Here is a 19,384-nt window from a genome sequence, read left to right on the forward strand (position 1 = left end):
TAATATATTCCCAACAGAATTCCAGGTGTTTTGGAATCAGCAGTTTTTAGAGAATGGACTGCTCTTCTTTGCATTACAGTTTATTATCTCTGATGCAGATGTTTCATGTCACATTCATGCTGATGCCTTGTCTTCCTAATCCATAGATTTCAAAGCCTAAGAAAGAATCTGGCAATATCAGGAATCTGCCCTCAACTGGTCTAATTGGTCACCCATTGCTGCTGAATATGTAGCTGCTGCTGCATTGTTCCAACCTCTGGCAAGATTGCTCTGGGGTTGGTAATCACTGGGGAACCAATTTGACGTCCTATTTTCAAATATTGTTCTTGGTCCTGCCTCCAGCTCTTTCTAAATGGACCTGATAAAATTCCATGCTCCATGTTTTGTTGCCTTCAAGTGAATCAATGTATAATTGGTTTAAAATAAAAGGTTAATGAAATTAACAAACATTTAAATCAAGTAAATGACAAAAGTCACAAATTTCCTGCAAACAGTCAACATATTAAAAAAGAGACATCCATTAGCTAAGTTGTAAAATCAAATCTAGGACCGTGGGGCTGTGAGGCAGCAGTGCTAATCACTGAGCCATCATGGCACCCAAAGTGTGAGGTGATACACTTTGGTTGGAAGAACATTGAGAGGCAATACAAAACAAAATTCTAAAAGAGATTTGTGAAGGATTTTCAAAATCATATGTGGGCTGGATGGAATAAAGAGGGAGTAGCTGTGATCCACTTATACAGGGAACAAGACTGAGAGGGCATATATTTAAGGTGATGTGCAAAATAAGCCAGGGTGATATGAAGAAAAACTTTTTCACACAGCAAGTAGGGAATCGAATGCAAAGCCTGAAAATGTGATGAATGCAGTTTAAGTTAAGGCATTCAAGAGGATGTTTGGTGATTATTTGGATAGAAATTGTATTCAAGGAGAAAAGCAAGAGATTGGCATGAGGTAATGATTCTCATTTGAAGAGCTGGTGCACGTACAATGGGACAAATGGCTTCCTTCTGTGAATGAATGAGTAACTGCAAAACATTCATATCATTACAGTGATACAGTGCTGACATTAGCAGCAAGGATTTTAACACATCTCTTGGAGGTGTAGGACATATCCAATAGAAACTTCTGAATTTTTATGCTTATCTGTATATGTTTGGATCCTGGAAATTGCAAATATTGCTTATGAAGTCAGCGTTGGAGCAATGGATGGAAGCATTAGTGTTGAGCTTGGCTTGTGTGCCCTTTCTGTTCTCCTCAAAGGTCAAAATTTCTTGATGAAAGATTTTCCTTTTGGGTCTGTCCAAAAGGATAGTTGTTATTCTGTGTATGTTGGGATTGAGCGAGCGAGCAATAAATTTGGATTTTGGATATAGATACTGGAAATCTGAAACAAAGACAGAATGTTGGAGAAACTCGGCAGTTCTGGCAGCATCTGGGAGAGAAAAACAGGGTTAACATTTTGAGTCCAGTATGACTGTTCTTCAGACTGGTGAGTTTGATTAGTTTGGAATTGAGCCCTTTTAACATATATACTTTTGACACTTTACTATGATAATTTGTTATCTTGTTTAGTCAATTTCCATAGCCTGGCAGGAAATTTTAAAGAAAAGAAAAATTTGGCAGCAGTGGTTTTATCTTAAGGTACAAGTTCTCTGAAAATCTTGTATCTTACAAAAGAGATAATTCTATAGTATATTAATTATAAAATTACTTCTTCATGTAAAAATAGAAAGTTAAAACATAAATGATGTTTGCTGTCTGAAGGTTAGATAATTCTCAAATTCTAACATTTCCTGAAGGCTTTTGGGACCTTTGCATTATGAGGCTTTCTCATCATCTTGCAGATATTTTCTTAATTCTCCTGTTCAGGGATGTTGTTAAACACCTCTGGAGCAAGTGGGACCTATTTGATATAATATTATTCTAAGTACTTGCTTTAAGTTTTATACTTTCACTCGATCTATTCTAATTTGTTGTTATTATTTCATGCATTTCTCAATAGGATTGAAAGTTTTTAATTTTATAGGTGAAAAATTTCATATAACTGGAGGGATATTGTAAGCTGTGTATACCATCTGCTCTGATCTTCATTTCTCTACTGCCATTTATTATATTTATATGTCAGAATTGGTTGTTCAACATATGCATTTGAGAAAGAAGGGAGTATGAAAAAATTGCAAGTGGCCAAATAAAGAAAATTTAGTTTTACAGTATCCTCTAAAGCTTCACGGATTAGTTACACTAAATTAGTGTAGCTAATTTCATTGTAATTTGTGATGAGTCATCAAATTTCAGATGATATTTTTCAGTAAATACTACAATAAAAATGATCAAAAAGCAATGTGCAAACAAAATTGCTGGAAAGACAGATTCATTATATCAGAGTTATGAATGAACTTGCCTCGTATCATGTTTTGACAGACAACATTGTTTTACTCTGCATCTTTTTTCAGGTGCAGTGTACAGACTTTGGTATGATACAAAAATGTGAACAAATAAAACATGATTTTAACCTTCAACCTTGGTGGGAACTGATGGGAAGTAGATTGTGAGATACATAAAAGTATTTATTATGCTGTTCCTGCTGAGTTACATTAGCAGGCATTTTAACTGTGATTTGAGTTGTCCATGACACACATCTGTGAACTGTGAAGGATAGAGGCCTAATTGTTATGAAGATGTTGATGTACTATACCTTTAAGAGAGTTGAAAAGCGAGCAATGACTCAGAGAAGCACAGAGAGTGCTGGAAAATTTAAAATGTAACAGTGGTTTGAAACAACTAGCAAACAGCTATATTGCCAGGATACAAAAAAACAAATTTGAATTTGGCCAATCAGCTTGTTACCAAGTTACCAAAATCCAATTGAATTTGAAAAAAATAATGTTTTGACAACACTAAACCAATGAAATGATCTGATGTTTTGGGTATAAATATCAGACATTTTGAACAGTTATCCACAGTGGCAAAGAGAACTGCCAAAAGGCCACAGATGTAGGCCACTAGGAAGAGATCTCAGAGAGGTACCTGTCTGGAGAAAGAGCTTGCACAGAAAAAAACATCAAAACCAACCTGGAGAGAGAATCTACAGAAGAAAATCTAGAGAGGAAACTCTGCAAAGCTAACTGGTTTTGAAATGTGATTAATTTTCTTTAAATCATAATCAGGATTTTTTATTGGATTGGTATTGTAGCAGGGGAGGTAAAAGATAGGTTCAAGAGAAAGGGGTTGTAAATAGTTGCTAGTTAATATTCTCTGTTAGACTTAAAGAAATAAAATTGTTAATTTTTACTTTAAATATTTACCTCTGGGATAGTTCTTTGTCTCTCTAATTTTAACAGATTATAGCACTGGATGAATCTTTTTTGTGTTGCCGGTTTAAATTAGCAGAGGATTTACCCCATGTCATAATATAATGCATTTATTCAAATTGTGGTCCGGTGACACAATAATGTGATTTTAACTTGATGCCAAATCCGGTAGTAACCTTTTGTAAGACTGGTTTCTCAGAGTCAGTGAAGAAGTATTCAAAGGGTCATTTGTTTCCAAGTAATTGGAAAATCAACTCTGTACTATTTTACTGTTTGCATTGCTTCCAGTTCCTACCTGTCTGAAATTTTGCCACATTCCTTACCCAGTAAGTTATATCTGATTATCATGGCTGCTGTTATTGTCATTTGTACTCAAATTTGAAACAGTTACAATGGAGAGAGGCAGCAACAGTTAATAAGCAGCAATCAGCAGCAAGCAGGCCTTTGGGAAGACAACAGCTGAGTTAGGTTTGGAGATGCTATACCCAGCACATTGGTTACTTATACAGGCTGACAAACGGCTTATTGGATTTTTCTGAAGTGGGATGGATGAAAATGCTGAGTTCTGCATGCAGTGTTTCAGTTCATGAAACAGCGCATATTACATAGCTAAGAAGTAGAGCAGTCAGGGAGAGATTTGGACTGTGTTTGCTTCAGTGCAAGAAATATAACAGTTAAGACAGATGAACTTGGAGCTTGGATTAATCATGATGATTAATTATGACGTTGTTATCACAGAGATGTGGTTGAAAGAGGGACAGGATTGGTAACTTATCGTTCTGGGATATCAATGTTTTAGATGAGGCAGGGAGTATGTCACAGTGGTGTTGAGGGAGGACACCCTGGAGGCATCTTGCACTGAGGCATTATGGCTAGAGCTTGGGAATAGAAAATGTGCAGCCATAATGCTGGGATTGGACTGCAGACCTCCCAGCTGCCAGCAGGAGATAGAAGAAGAGATATGCCATAAGATTCTGGAAAGATGTGAAAATAGTAGGGTTGTTGTATTGAGTGATTTTAACTTCACCATGTTGACTGGGACTCTGGGGGTTTGGATGGGAAGCAATTTGTTAAGTGCATCCAGGAGGGAGTTTTGAAATGGTATGTGGATACTCCAACAAGGAGGAGGCCATACTGAACCTGGTATTGGGAAATGAGCCCAGCCAGGCAATCAAAGTTTCAATGGGGAATCATTTTGGGAATAGTGACCCTAATTCCATAGATCTTTGGATAGTAATGGATCAGCACAAGACTGAACCTTGGATGAGGTTGTTAAATTGGGGAAGGCTAACCATAAGTGAATTAAGCAAGAATTGGAGCATGTGGATTGGAAGAGGATGTTTGAGGATAAATCCACATTTCACATGTGGGAATCTTTCAAGAAACAGATTATCAGAATGCAGGACAGGCATGTTCCTGTGAAATTGAAGGACTGGAATGGCAGGATTCAGGAACCTTGGATGATAGGGAAAGTTATCATCTTAGTCAAAAAAAGAAGCTTAGCGAAGGTCTAGGCAACTAAAAACAGGCAAAGTCCTTGAAGAATATAGAGAAAGTAGGATGGGACTCAAACATGAAGTTAGGAAGGCTGAAAGGGGCTATGAAATGTCCTTGGCCAGTGGGGTTTTGAGAATTCCAAGGCATTTTATACATCTATTAGGAAAAAGAGTGTGGCTAGGGAAAAAGAAGGCCCACTCAAAGATAAAGGAGGGAAGTTGTGTGAGGAGCCAGAGGAAATGGGTGAGATCCTAAACTATAGTACTTTACATCAGTTTTCACCGAAGAGAGAGATGTGAAAGATGTTGAAGTTAGGGAAAAGTGTATGAATACTCTCCGGCAGGTCAACATAATAAATTTTATTGTATTTATTTATTGTCATGTGTACTTAAATACAGTGAAAAGCTTTGTTTACAAGCAGATTGTAGTAAGCAAGGACATACAAATCATAGGGTGGGAAAAAACATAGATAGTGGCATCCAAGTTACATCACGCAGGGCATGCACTAGGCAAGATCAACGTTAGCAAGATCAGTATTATTTGAGGCTAAAGAGTCCATTCATCAGTCTAATAATAGCTGGGAAGAAACTGTTCCTGAAACTGCCAGTGCATGTGCTCAGGCTTCTGTATCATCTGCCTGATAGAAGAGGTTGCAGGAGAGCATTACATGGGTGGGAGGGGTTTTTGATGATGTAGGCAGCCTTTCTGTGGCAACAAGATATGGAAATGGAATCCATGGATGGGAGGTTAACTTCCATGATGGTCTGGGCTATGCACACAACCTTCTGTAGTTTCTTACTGTCCTGGGCAGAGCAGTTGCTGTACCAGGCTGTTATGTACCTGGATAATATGCTTTCAGTTGTTGATCTGTGAATGTTTGTGAGGATTCTTTTGGACATGCCAAATTTCCTGAGCTGCCTGAGGAAGAAGAGGCATTGTTGTGTCTTCTTGACCATCGCATCTTCATGGAGAGTCCAGGGCATGTTGTTGATTACTGTCATTTCAAGGAACTTGACATTCTCCACCCTCTCAACCTCTGCTCCATTGATGTACTTGAGGATGTGATCTCCTGCTTTCTTTCTGAATTCAATGATCAGTTCTGTAGTTTTGTTGATGTTGAGAGAGAGGTTGTTCTCATTGCACCATGTCATCAAGCCCTCTATCTCCTTTCTGTATTCTGACTCGTCATATGGATCAGGAAGCTGAGGATCCAGTTGCAGAGGGCAGAGCCAAGACCAAGGTCTCGGAGTTTTGAGATCAGTCTGAAAGGGATAGTGGTGTTGACGGTGGAGCTGTAGCTGATGAGCAGGAGTCTGATGTCGGTGTCCTTGTAGTCCAGATGTTCCAGGAATGAGTACAGGACTAGGGAAATGAACCTGTTATGTGGTAGGCAAATTGTAGGGGATCAAGGCTGGCTGTGAGACTAGGATTGATGTGGGCTATGACCAGCATCTGGAAGCACTTCAAGATTATGGAGGTCAGAGTCAATGGACGGTAGTCATTAAGGCACATTGCATGTGCTTTCTTAGATACGAGACAGTGGTGGTCTTCTTGAAGCAGGTAGAGACTTTGGCTTGTCGGAGGGAGAGGTTGGAGATGTCTCTGAATACTTCTGTCAGTTGGTCTGCAAAGGATCTAACTGCAAATCTGGGGACTCCATCTGGGCCTGTTGCTTTCCTTGGGTTGACTCGGTGGAAGACCAATCTGATGTCTGCAGTGGTGACAGTTGGCACAGGTCGGTCCGGACGAATGTTGGGTATCTTGAATTTCATGAAAGTTGACAGATAGGATCTATCAATGCATACTGTAGGAAGCAAAGGAGGAAATAGCTGGGGCCTTAACAGATATCTTAGCATCCTCTTTGGCCTCAGGCGAGGTTCCAGAGGACTGAAGAATGGCCAATGTTTAAGAAGGAAACAGAGATATTCTAGGTGATTGCAGGCAAGTGTGAGCCTGAAGTCAGTGGTGGGAAAGCTGTTGGAGAAGATACTAAGAGACAGGATTTGTTCACATTTGGAAGTGAATGGACTTGTTAGTGGTAGACAGCATGAGTTTTCCCATGTGGGGAAGGTCAAGTCTCACCAACTTGACTGAGTTTTTTGAGGAGGCGACAAGAATGTTTGAGAGAAGGGCAGTAGATGTTGTCTACATGGATTTTAGCAAGGCATTTGTTAAAGCACTTCATAACAGGCTGGTGCCAGAAGATAGAGTCTCGTAGGACCCAGGGTGAGCTGACTAGATGGATACAAAACTGGTTTGTTCATAGAAGACAGAGAGTAGCGGTGGAAGGGTGCTTTTCAGAATGGAGATCAGTAATTAGTAGTGTTCTGCAGGGATCAGTGCTTGGACCTTTATTGTTTGTAATATATATAAATGATCTGGAGGAAAATGTAGGTGGTGTGATTAGCGACTTTGCGGATAATACCAAGGTTGGTGGAGTTGCAGGTAGTGAAATTTCTTAAATAAAGCAGTTGCAGAAAGAATGCCTCCCTTGCCTGTTTTGATGTAGAATGAAGACACACAACCTTAGAAGCAAACATAATTCATTTCAAACTAAGATAAGAAGAAACCTCTTCTTATTCCGACGATGGTGAATCTTTATAATTCTCTATTCCAAAGGGCTGTGGAAACTCAGTCATTCAGTAAATTTAATACAGAGATGACAGATTTCTAGTTGCAAATGATATCAAGGCATGCAGGATATGAAATTGAGTTCAATGATCATTCATGATCAAGAATTGTAGAGAGGGCTTGAGGGAATGAGTTGCGTACTCCTTCACCTTTGTTTCTATGTTTCAATGTTCCTACTTTCACAGCCATTTTATTGAACAGCCGTGAAAATGTGCACAAATCCCCTCTGCATTCACAGTCCTTGTTAGTTTGCATGACACAACTTTAATCCCCATTAAAGATTATTGAACCCACTCAAACTCCAGCTTTTTTATTGTCATATTAGCAATGCAAATACAAAATCTGCTATAAAATTGTACTGAAGATCAGAGCACCAAATGTGGTTAAGAAAGGCCACCCTTTATATCGTACCTTTCACTATTACAGGACATCCTAAAATGCTTCAGAAATAATCAGAACTTCCTGCTGTAGTCATTGTTACAAAGCAGCAAGTGTGGCAGTCAGTTTATGTTCAGAAAACCCGCACAAGCTATTATGTGATAATGTCCAGATGATCTTACTTTTGTGATTTAATTGGAGGTAAGTATCAGTCAGGGCCCCAGATAGCTCTTCAACAGGAATGAGCTGCACAAGCATGCTCGATTCTATTATTTCTGATAAAGGGCTTATGCCTGAAACGTTGATTCTGCTGTTCCTCTGATGCTGCCTGACCTGCTGTGCTTTTCCAGCACCACACTCTTGACTCTGACCTCCAGCATCTGCAGTCCTCACCTTTTACTAATCTGCTTTCTGAATTTGCCTTTTGCCAATGATGTGTTTACAAGATGTTACTATATTGGTACAGTTAATTAGTAATAGTTACTGTATCTGTTATTCAGTTAGATTTTCCAATAGAGTTAGGTTATTCCAATTCCTTCCTTCTATTGTTGTGTTTTAACTATAGTATATGAATAAAGTGTTTTGCTTCAAATTCGGTAGTTTAACCAATTGAATTGCGTCTGGAATGCAACACCTTATGTTTACCTTTAAAATAAGAAAAACGTAGGGTGTAGGCTATCTTTTGAATATTTTAATAGTTACTGTATCTGTTATTCAGTTAGATTTTCCAATAGAGTTAGGTTATTCCAATTCCTTCCTTCTATTGTTGTGTTTTAACTATAGTATATGAATAAAGTGTGTTTTGCTTCAAATTCGGTAGTTTAACCAATTGAATTGCAACACCTTATGTTTACCTTTAAAATAAGAAAAACGTAGAGTGTAGGCTATCTTTTGAATATTTTGAGGGGGTTTTGCCTGGTCCACAGCCCAAAGAACTGTGAATGCTAGAGATCTGAAACAAACAAAAATAGAAATGTTGAAGAAATTCAGCAGGTCTGGTGGCATCTGTGATCTGAAAGTAGTATTAACTGTTCTTCAGAGATTCAACATTATCACTGTTTTCTAACCTCAGATACTGCCAGACCTGCTGAGTTTCTGAAAGTGATTTCTGTTCTTTAACAAGGACTGATTTTGCCCCTGAACTTCAATTAGATTTCCCCTTCATTAGACTGTCTGTCTGACTTACATTTGAATCTGAACTGGTTTCAGGCACAACTTGTGTTGGAACAACAGTTGGTATTTTATTTGTATCCCAACTATTCAATTCAGCAGACTCATTTGAATCGTCTCCACTTCCTTCTTCTTCATGAACCTCTGAAGTTAAAACCTGAGTTATATTTACAAACTTAACCTTTTCACTACCAATCATCTTGATTAAATATATGCAAGGGCAATGTCTCCCTAACAGCTACCTCAATCATTATGTTGATGAGCTTTCATCTTAATGGCGTGATAGCTCAGTAGTTAGCACTACTGCCTCACAGCACTTTCCTCCCACAGTCACAAACATGTGCATATTAGGTGGATTGGCGATGCTAGATTGTCCATAGTGTCCAGGGTTGTGTAGATCAGCCATGGGAAAAGCAGGGTTAGGGGATTAGTCCGGGTTGGATGAGTTCTTTGGAGAGTTGATGTGGACTTGTTGGGATGAATGGCCTGTTTCCACACTATAGGGATTCTATTCTAACTGTTTGGTTCAATGTCAGACTGCTTTCTCTCACTCTACCCCTACCATGACTCTCTTTTGACTGATTGTTTTTCTTCTACTGACTGCAAAATGTGGCTTTAGCAATGAAAACCTTGTTTTGGGCTACATTGTAAGAAGCAATTCAGCTGGCTGAGCTGTGAATAGATAAATTGAATAAATAAAAAAAGTTCAGCACTTTGTGATTCGATGACGTCTAACATTTCTTCCAGTTTGAATCTGGCATTGTTTAAGAATAGCACATTTAATAATTTCTACGGTAATTTGCTTTTCCATTATTAAGGACAACAGATCTATTATTGTGTTAATGACAGTCAGGCTGATGTCTGAGTTTCTAGTACTTTGATTGAGGGCAGTGATGGTGGGTACCTCAGGCATCTGTTTTAAATAGGCATGTGTTTAACTATTCTTATTTAAATATAGTTTTTTCTCCAGCCAAATATTTGTTTGATAAATTCTGCTCACCAGTTTGTTTACTTCCTCAACATGTTTCTGACTTGCATGTAAAAAGATTATGCCTATGACCATGTATAATGCTTCAATACAAGGACAAAATATAAAATAACATGAAAGTAAAATTAGCTTGTCTAACATAGATGCATTATTTTTCTTCTTCACAGCGTCTGGTTGAAGCTGCTGAAAATGCTCATTTGGAGCATGAATATAATTCAGATTTGGAGGTAAGTGAAATGTGCTGGTCAGTTTATCTTCACTAATTATTGAATGTCATAATTGAACAACTGTGTATAGTGGAGTATTTCAGTGATTAAAATGGGCTCTTAACCTGTTTGCCTGAAGGTAATGTTCTGTCATTTTCTGCTACATCCTTATGACTAGTTGATGTTAAGAATGTGAATAAGAATCTACTCTCAAGAAATAAAAACATTTCTTTGAAAATGTACACCAACAAAATGATTCAATTTGTGATTTAATTGAAAAAAAAATCAGAATCACTCTATATACTCAAGAAGTCGTCAAATTTTTGAGACCAAATTCAATTGAGGCCAAAGATCAATGGTTGACTTGTACACAAATAGTTTTTCAAAAGTTTATTTTGAGCCAAAGTGAAATCCAAAAAAAGAGTATTGTAATGGAATAAAGTAAAACTCAATAAAGTCAATTAATTCACATTAATTGTCTAGTATTTAATAATTTTAAAAATTACAAATTATAACTAATTTCTCAAAATCAAGTATTGAACATTTATTCACTTACTTCCCAATATTTATGTCCACTAGTATCTTTTACACTTAGAATGAAATCAAAACATTAACAACTCTAGATTTATACTTTGATTCTCAAGTTTTTCAACTTTGATCCCTGAAAAGGTCAACTTTTCCATGAGATATGTGATGAGTTTTGATTTTAAAGACAAAGATTCATAAAATCAACTGCCCAAGTGTGATTTTTACACAAGGATACCCAGTACCATTATTACTAAGATGAACTGTCTTAATATTTTGCTGAATTATACCTCACCAATATTTTCGTATTATAACTAATGCAACTTGGTTTGAATTAGTGGATAATAATATTTTGAATATATTGTAATTCATAATTATACTATAAACTCTATTTTCAGGATGGAAAGTCTAGTTATTTTATAGATAGAGAATTCATTTAACATGCCAATTGCTTCAATGTCTGTTGAAATTCCTCTGCTTTCCCTAAATGTCCTAAGATTTGTGGATGTAGAGATGAGGGTAGGTAGTCCTTTTCATGTGTTAAATGGATACTGGATAGCAGTGTCATGAATATTTGAAGTAGAATAATATTCAAATTTATCGGCAGTAGTAAATGAATGGAAGACAATTATATGCAAAATACAAAATAATTAAAGAAAGAAGATAACTTTTATTTCTTTGTGCAGAACCTGGAAAATTCAGACATAATTATAGGATAAAGAGTTTCATTTATAACTATTTTGCAGCAAATCAATTTATAAATATATCATTAATTCTGTTGAATAATAGCTTCCGAAAACGATTGTTGCATTACTTGGCATGCTATCTGCTTTGCTAATAGCACAGATGCCCAGCTTATTTTTGGTAATTGGCAAAAGAGCCTGAAGCAACATGAAGGAAAAGTGTTTACCCAAAGAATTTTTGCGATCTGAATTGCATCACCTAAAAGCGTGCCGATAGCATATGCAATGGTAACTTTCAAAATTTAATGTATAAATGTTCATAGAATCATAGAATTCCTACAGTGTGGACAAAAGCCATTTGGCCCAATAAGTCCATACCAACCCTCCGAAGAGTAACCCACCCAGATCCAATCCCCTATCCTATTACTCTTCTTTTATTGCTGACTAATGCACCTAACCTACATATCCCTGAACACTATGGGCAATTTAGCATTAACAATTCACCTAACATGCACATCTTTGGATTGTGGGAGGAAACCAGAGCACCCGGAGGAAACCCACACAGACACAGGGAGAATGTGCAAACACCACACAGTCAGTCACCCGAGGCTCGAAAGACAGTCGCCCGACGCTTTTGAAGGGCAATTTGAAAGGGAAAAAAAATTGCCAGACTATGAGGATGAGTAGGAAAATAGGACGAATTGAAGAATCCCTTCAACTTGTTGGCATGATGAGTCCAGTAGCCTCCTTCTGTACTGTTATTCAATAATTCTGTGATTAACGGGATGAAGTTTAATTTGTCTATCTGTATTTAAGTAACTATATACTAATGAAAAGGGAATGATACATGGAAACCATAACATGAGTAGAAGGAAAGGGGAGCCTATGGACATTAGTAAGTGCTGTGACAATATTTTGTCCCTGGTTTTTTGTTTGAAGAGAGGTTTTAAGGCTGAGGTTCAAAGCAGTCTAGGCAGAGCTACTAGAGTAAACAGTTTGTGAGACCTTGGGATTTTTTTAAAAGTTGGAACAATAGAAGCAGCCTGAATGTGTGTGGTCAAGCTCTCTCAGAACAAGGATTTTTAGCTTTTTTAAGTTTTTCAGTAGCAGTTGTTGTGGTCTCAGTGTGGTTTGGAAGCTGCTAAATATTTCTTTCTTTTACAGTCTCAGAGTTTTCTCTTGATCTTTTTCATCCTGGACTGGAGTATTGCCTGTGAGACAATCTAATTTTCTAAACTTGCCTTTTACCAAGGGCATGTTTATGGATCGTTACTATATTTGAACAGTTAATTTATAGCAGTTAATAAACTATTATTCTGTTAAGGTTTCCAGCAGAGTTAAGTTATTCCAGTTTTTTTTTCTTTTGTTGTATTTTGACTATAGTTTGAAGAAAGTGTGTTTTGCTTAATGTCGAGTTGTTTCACCAGTTGAATTGCATCTGGAACACAACATCTTACAGTTACCTTTAAAATTGACAAAAAGTTATGATCTGCACTATGTTGTAAATATATTTTGAGGGGGTTTGGTTTGGTCCATAACAGTGCCATGAGGTACAATTACAAGAAGTATGACACAAAAAAAAATCAAGTGAAAACAATGACAGTAGAGTTGAGGGAGATAAAGCTTAAACAATTTTCTCTGAAGAGCCATCCTATCACAAAAGAATGAAATTGCATTGTGACAGCAACATAGGAAGCTTGAATGGAAAATTTTGAAATAGACATTTATATTGGCAAAACAATGTTGTGGCCAAAAAAGAGACTCTTAAGAAGTGCTCTGTGGTCATTTTTCAATAAGAATCTTAATTTTAGTCAAAATTATCCAGACATTTATTCCAATCTATCAAGATTTCTCAAATTTGTCTCTGATTGGCCGATTGTGTCTCAGCTTGTTTTTCTTCTCTATACCTGCAGCAGACTAAGTAAGCTTAAAACAATTAATAGCAAGCAATAATTTATGTTGCCATCTAGGCTTGTACATCTTTATTACAAATGCAAATAAATTTAAGATAAATTTCAGCTCCTTGTCTCAAAGGAAATGATAATTATACTGTCTTTAACTTGTTAATGATTTGTAATATGATCTGTAATTGACTACATCTTTCATTTTAAAAACTAGGAGCTTTCCACAACATCCACCCACATACTGTTTTCCTTCACGTAATGTTAGGTGTTTTATCTGCAAATAACTTTTGTGTAATTGTATCTGAGACAATATGGGGTTAATGTAATTTAAAGTGACAGTTAAACAATAGCCATAGGATCATAAGAAATAGCAGTAGAATAAGCCGTTTGGCTCCTTGAGCTTGCTCCACCATTCAATATAACCATGGCTGATCTGACCACCTCCCTGCTCTTTCCCCAGAACCCTTGATTCTCCTATTAATTAAGAATCAATCTATTTCAGCCTTAAAAGACTCAACCCCTACAATTTTCTCTGACAAGGAGTTTCAAAGACTCACAACCCTCAGAGAAGAAATTCCTCCACAGCTCAGGCTTAAATTGGAGCCCCTGAAAAATGAGACAATGCACTCTGCTCCTAGACTCTCCCATAAGGGGAAATATCTTCTCAGCATTAATCCTGTTAAGCACCTTAAGAATCCTATATGTTTCAGCAAGATCACCTCTCATTTCTCTAAATTCTAATGAGTAGAGTCCTAACCTGTTTAGTCTTTGCTCGTAAGATAATCCCTCCTTATCAGGGACCATCCTAATGAACCTTCTCTGCACTGTCTCCAATAACATGGTTTATTTTCTTCAGTAAGGGACCAAAACTGTTCGCACTACTCCAGATATATTCTTAATGTCTCGAATATATCTGACTCTTCTACCATTACTTGCACTCACCACTTTCTGAGTAAAGAACCTACCTCTGACATCTCCCCTAAATCGTCCTGCATTTACCTTAAAATTATGTCCCCTCATGATAAACCCTGCATTTACCTTAAAATTATGTCCCCTCATGATAAACATTTCTGCCATGGGAAAAATGTCTCTGGCTATCCACTCTATCTATGCCTCTCAATATCTTGTACACCTCTATCAAGTCATCTCTCATCCTTTTTCATTCCAATAAGAAAAGTCCTAGCTCCCTCAATCTTTCTTCATAAGACATGCCCTCCAATTCAGGCAGCATCCTGCTAAATCTCCTCTGCACCCTCTCTAATGCTTCCACATCTTTCCTATAATGAGGCAACCAGAAATGAACACAATGTTCCAAGTGTGGTCTAACCAGGGCTCTATAGATGTGCAGCATAACCTTGCAGCTCTTAAGCTCAATCTCCCTACTAATGAAAGCCAACACTCTATACGTCTTCTTAACAAACTTCTGAAAACATTGAGGGATCTATGGACATGGACCCAAGATCCCTCTGTTCCTCCACACTGCCTAGACGTCTGCCTTTAACCCTGTATTCTGCATTCAACTTCAACCTTCCAAAGTGAATGACTTTACATTTTTCCAGGTTGAACTCCATCTGCTACTTATCAGCCCAGTTCTGCATCCTGTCGATGTCCCATTGCAACCTACAACAGCCCTCCACACTATCCACAACTCCACCAACCTTTGTCGTTGGCAAACTTACTAACCCACCCTTCCACTTCCTCATGCAAGTAATTTATAAAAATCACAAAGAGCAGAAGTCCCAGAGCCGATCCCTGCAGAACACCACTGGTCACTAAGCTTTCCATCTATCACCACCCTCTGTCATCAATGTATCCAGACAGGCAGGTTTCCTGTATCCCATATCTCCTTATTTTCTGAATGAGCCTACCATGGGGAACCTTACCAAACATCTTTCTAAAATCCATATACACCATATCCACTGCTCTACCTTCTTCGAGTTTTGTCATCCTCAAATAATTCAATCAGGTTTGTCAGGGATGACCTGCCCCTCTCAAAGCCATGCTGACGATCTCTAATCAAAACTATGGTTTTCCAAATGATCAATAATCCTGTCTCTAAGAATCCTCTCCAACACTTTGCCCACTGCTGATGTAAGACTGACTGGTCTGTAATTCACAGGATTATCCCTATTCCCTTTCTTGAACAAGGGAATAACATTTGCCACCCCCCAATCATCTGGCAATACTCCAGTGGATAGTGAGGACGCAAACATTATCGTCAAAGGTGCAGAAATCTCTTCCCTTGCTTCCAGTAGGAACCTAGGGTAAATCCCGTCTGGCCCAGGGGATTTATCTATCCTTATGTTTTTCAAAATTTTCAGTATATCCTCCTTCCGAACATCAACTTGTTTTAGCAAATCAGTCTGTTTCATGCTCTCCTAATCTGTTTCATGCTCTCCTAATCTCCTCCCTTCCCTTCTGAGGCACAGAACCAGGCTCTGTCCTCAGAGATGTCAAGGTCCCTGTCAGCAGTGAATACTGAAGCAAAGTATTCTTTAATGACCTCCCCTACTTTCTCCGACTCCAGGCGCAACTTCCCTCCACTATCCCTGATTGGCCCTACCCTAACTCTGGTCACCCTCTTGTTCCTGACATAAGTGTAGAACGCTTTAGGATCATCCTTAATCCTACCCTTTACATCTTTTTTATGATATGTAGCTTAGGTTTCCACCCTGCTGCCAATCTAGTTTAAACCCTCCTGAAGAGCTCTAGCAAACCACCTGCCCAGGATATTGGTGCCCCTCCAGTTCAGGTGCAACTAGTCCTTCTTGTATCGCTCTCACCTTCTCCAAAAGGTATCCCAATGATCCATATACCTGAAGCTCTTCCTCCTACCCTGGTCTTGCAGCAAGGTGTTCATCTGTACTCACTCTCTATTCCTAGCCTCACTAGCACATGGCACTTGTGGCAATCCTGAGATCACCACTGTGCTTGTCCTGCCTTGTAGCTTCCAACCTAACTTCCTATATTCTCTTTTCAGGTCCTCCTCCCTTTCCCTTCCTATGTCCTTGATACTGACATGCAGCACAACTTCTGGCTACTCTTCCTCCCCCTTAAGAATCCGATAGACTTGAATTGAGACATCCCTGACCCTGGCACCTGGAGGCAACACACCATCTGGGAATCTCACTCGCAAACACAGAATCTCCTGACTGTCCCTCATTACGAGCGACAGGGTGGCCTCACAGTGCCAGAGACCTGGGTTCAATTCCCGCCTCAGGCGACTGACTGTGTGGAGTTTGCACATTCTCCCCGTACCTGCGTGGGTTTCCTCCGGCTGCTCCAGTTTCCATCCACAGTCCAAAGATGTGCAGGTCAGGTGAATTGGCCATGCTAAATTGTCCGTAGTGTTAGGTAAGGGGTAAATGTAGGGGTTTGGGTGGGTTGCGCTTCGGCGGGGCGGTGTGGACTTGTTGGGCCGAAGGGCCTGTATCCACACTGTAAGTAATCTAATAACTGAATCACTTTTCTCTATTGCTCTCCTAATCTCCTCCCTTCCCTTCTGAGGCACAGAACCAGGCTCTGAGCCAGAAACCTGGCATCTGATAGGTCATATGCCCCAACTGTATCCAAAATGGTATACTTATTATTGAGGGGAACGGCTACAGGGGGTCCCTGCACTATTTGCCTATTCCCTTTTCCTCTCCTGGCGGCTACCCAGCTACCTTTGTCCTGTAACTTAGGTGTGACTACCTCCCTAAAATTCCTCTCTATCACCCCCTCAGCCTTCCAATTGATCCAAAGTTCATCCAGCTCCAGCCCGAGTTCCCTAATGCAGTCTGTGTGGAGCTGGAATTGGGTGCACTTCTCATAGGTGAAGTCTGCAGGGACACAAGTGGTGACCCTTATCTCCCACATCCTGCAAAAGAAGCATGCAACTGCCTAGCCTCCATCCCCTCCACTCTAAATTACCAATAGATTGAATAAATGGAAAATAAAACTAAAAAGCCTTACCTTACCAAGCCTCCACTCATAGTCTTTTCTTTGGTTAGAGGAGCAAGACGGGTGTGAGACGTTACATGTGTAGTGTTTCTGGTTTATCCACAGGCCAAACAGATCACTTCACGTGCCTAGCAATCCCCATGTCCGCATCTACTCCTGTTGAGCCCTCGCTCTGCCTATTCACGAGGGAGGTCCTAAAGAGAAAAGTTTATCTTACCAGCAGCCCCCTGGTCCTCACTGTCTTCCTTAATAATTGATTCTAATACTTGATGAATGCTTAGAATATGAATACAGGCATGGAAAAAAATAACATTTTCTTTTGAATTGTTTTATGATTGATGATGATAATAATGCTGTTGTGATGATAGAATGCCAACAACATAGCTACAAGCATGTGGCCATGCTGACTTTCTGCTGGGGCCAACCTCCCTATTCCGCAACCCTGCCTTTCTTGAAGCCCGGTAATTTTTCTGTTGAAATAATTATTCAAAACCCGTATTGAAAGCCTGATTGAGAATCTGTCTCCACCACACTCTCAAGCAGTACATGACAGATTCTCAACTATATTTTTTCTTCCTCCTTGAGATATGAGCCTCACTGACAAGGCTAACCTTTAGTTTGGAAAATCCTTGTTATATCCATATTGTCTAAAACACATTTGAACCATTTGATAAATTGAGTGAATTGGATTAGCTTTATGTTCATATGTACTCACATGAGTACACGGAAAAGTTGCCACTTACGGCACCTTCTTAGGTACAAAGGTAGAGATTCTTGAGTACAAATTCTAAGGAAAAAAAAGAAATAAAAAGTCCAGCATTACTGACCTTCAAAGGTAAAAATTGCAGTAATAAATTAGAAAAGTAAAGAAATAAAAAGTTCAGAATAACAGTCCTTCCACAATAGTATAATAAAAAAAGAGAAAATAGTCTGTTTCACAGCTCTGGGCTTGAGGACATGACTCCCCCCATGTTGGAATCCAGGGTGGACCCCATGACGCCCAAGAAAATCCACATGAAAACATGCAGACTGACGTTGAAGCAGCCACAAGGAGATCCAGGCCAATGATGAAAAGGCATTGCAAATTCAGAGGAAATGAAATGCAGCAAGCTCAACAAACCCAAATAACAAGAACAGCATGTATCCAAACTTAAAACATAAAGAAAACTTAAGGCATTTAATTAAGACACAATGTCAAAGTAAGTGAAGAGCTCCTGAAGGATCTGTGTCCGACTCTTCTGCTCCTCGGCTACTGCCAGGTGTGTGTGTGTGTGTGTGTGTGTGTGTGTGTGTGTGTGTGCAAGGTGTGTGTGTGTGTGTGTGTGTGTGTGTGTGTGTGTGTGTGTGTGTGTGTGTGTGTGTGTTGCTTATTTGTAAAAAGTTGCAATATTTGTTAAGTTTTCTGTAACCTGGGTATATTGAACAAGTAAGTTGGTGACTTCTTTAGCTTGATCTATTTTTAACTTTTACGATTGCTCTGGGAATAAAGGAGCTGACTTCAGTTGTGCAATCCCAGTGTGATAAAGACACAACACTGTCAAAGATTCATGGGTATAGTCAATAGTGATAATGTGGAATCCCGCTGCAGGAAGCCAGGGATGATGGAAAATCCTACTGGGGAATTGAATGATAATGAAAAATCCCACTTGAGGAAGCAAGTGATAATGGAGAATCTCACTGATGGAAGCAAGTGATTGATGGAGAATCCCACTGGGGGAAACCAGTCATAATGGAGAATTCCACTGGAGGATGTGCGTGGTAATGAAAAATCTCACTGGAGGATATGAGTAAGAATGGAGAATCCCATTTGAGGATATGAGTAATAATGGAGAATCCTACTGGAGGATGTGAGTAATAATGGAGAATCCCTTTCGAGGATGCAAATGATAATGGAGAATTGCAGTGGGGAAATGAGTGATCGATGGAGATTTCTCCTGGAGGAAGTGAGTAATTGATAGACAATCCCACTGGCCAAGCTGCTTGACTTTCTTTATGAAGGTTTAACAATATAACAGCCATGCTGTAATGAAAATGGCATCAGTAATATCTAGATGCATTTCTCGGTGTTTAGTGAGATTTAGCAAACAGGTGCCCAGTTATCCCTTGCAATGAACCACAAGCATGAAATTTCAGGGCAGCTGTATCC

The 19,384-nt window shown here is 39.0% G+C and overlaps 1 protein-coding gene across 1 annotated transcript in view; it reads left to right on the forward strand.

The window, feature by feature from the left end:
- Positions 1-1,473: 1,473 nt before the first annotated feature.
- The window catches only part of cacna2d3a (calcium channel, voltage-dependent, alpha 2/delta subunit 3a), a 645,952-nt gene continuing 628,041 nt past the window's right edge, over positions 1,474-19,384 (forward strand). The window contains exons 1-3 of the mRNA XM_043708636.1: positions 1,474-1,492; positions 2,944-3,026; positions 10,146-10,205. Of these exons, the coding sequence (XP_043564571.1) occupies positions 1,474-1,492; positions 2,944-3,026; positions 10,146-10,205 (162 nt within the window). The remainder of the gene's footprint in view (positions 1,493-2,943; positions 3,027-10,145; positions 10,206-19,384) is intronic.

The sequence above is a fragment of the Chiloscyllium plagiosum genome, chromosome 18, assembly GCF_004010195.1.
Source record: "Chiloscyllium plagiosum isolate BGI_BamShark_2017 chromosome 18, ASM401019v2, whole genome shotgun sequence".
In the NCBI taxonomy this organism is placed as follows: domain Eukaryota; kingdom Metazoa; phylum Chordata; class Chondrichthyes; order Orectolobiformes; family Hemiscylliidae; genus Chiloscyllium; species Chiloscyllium plagiosum.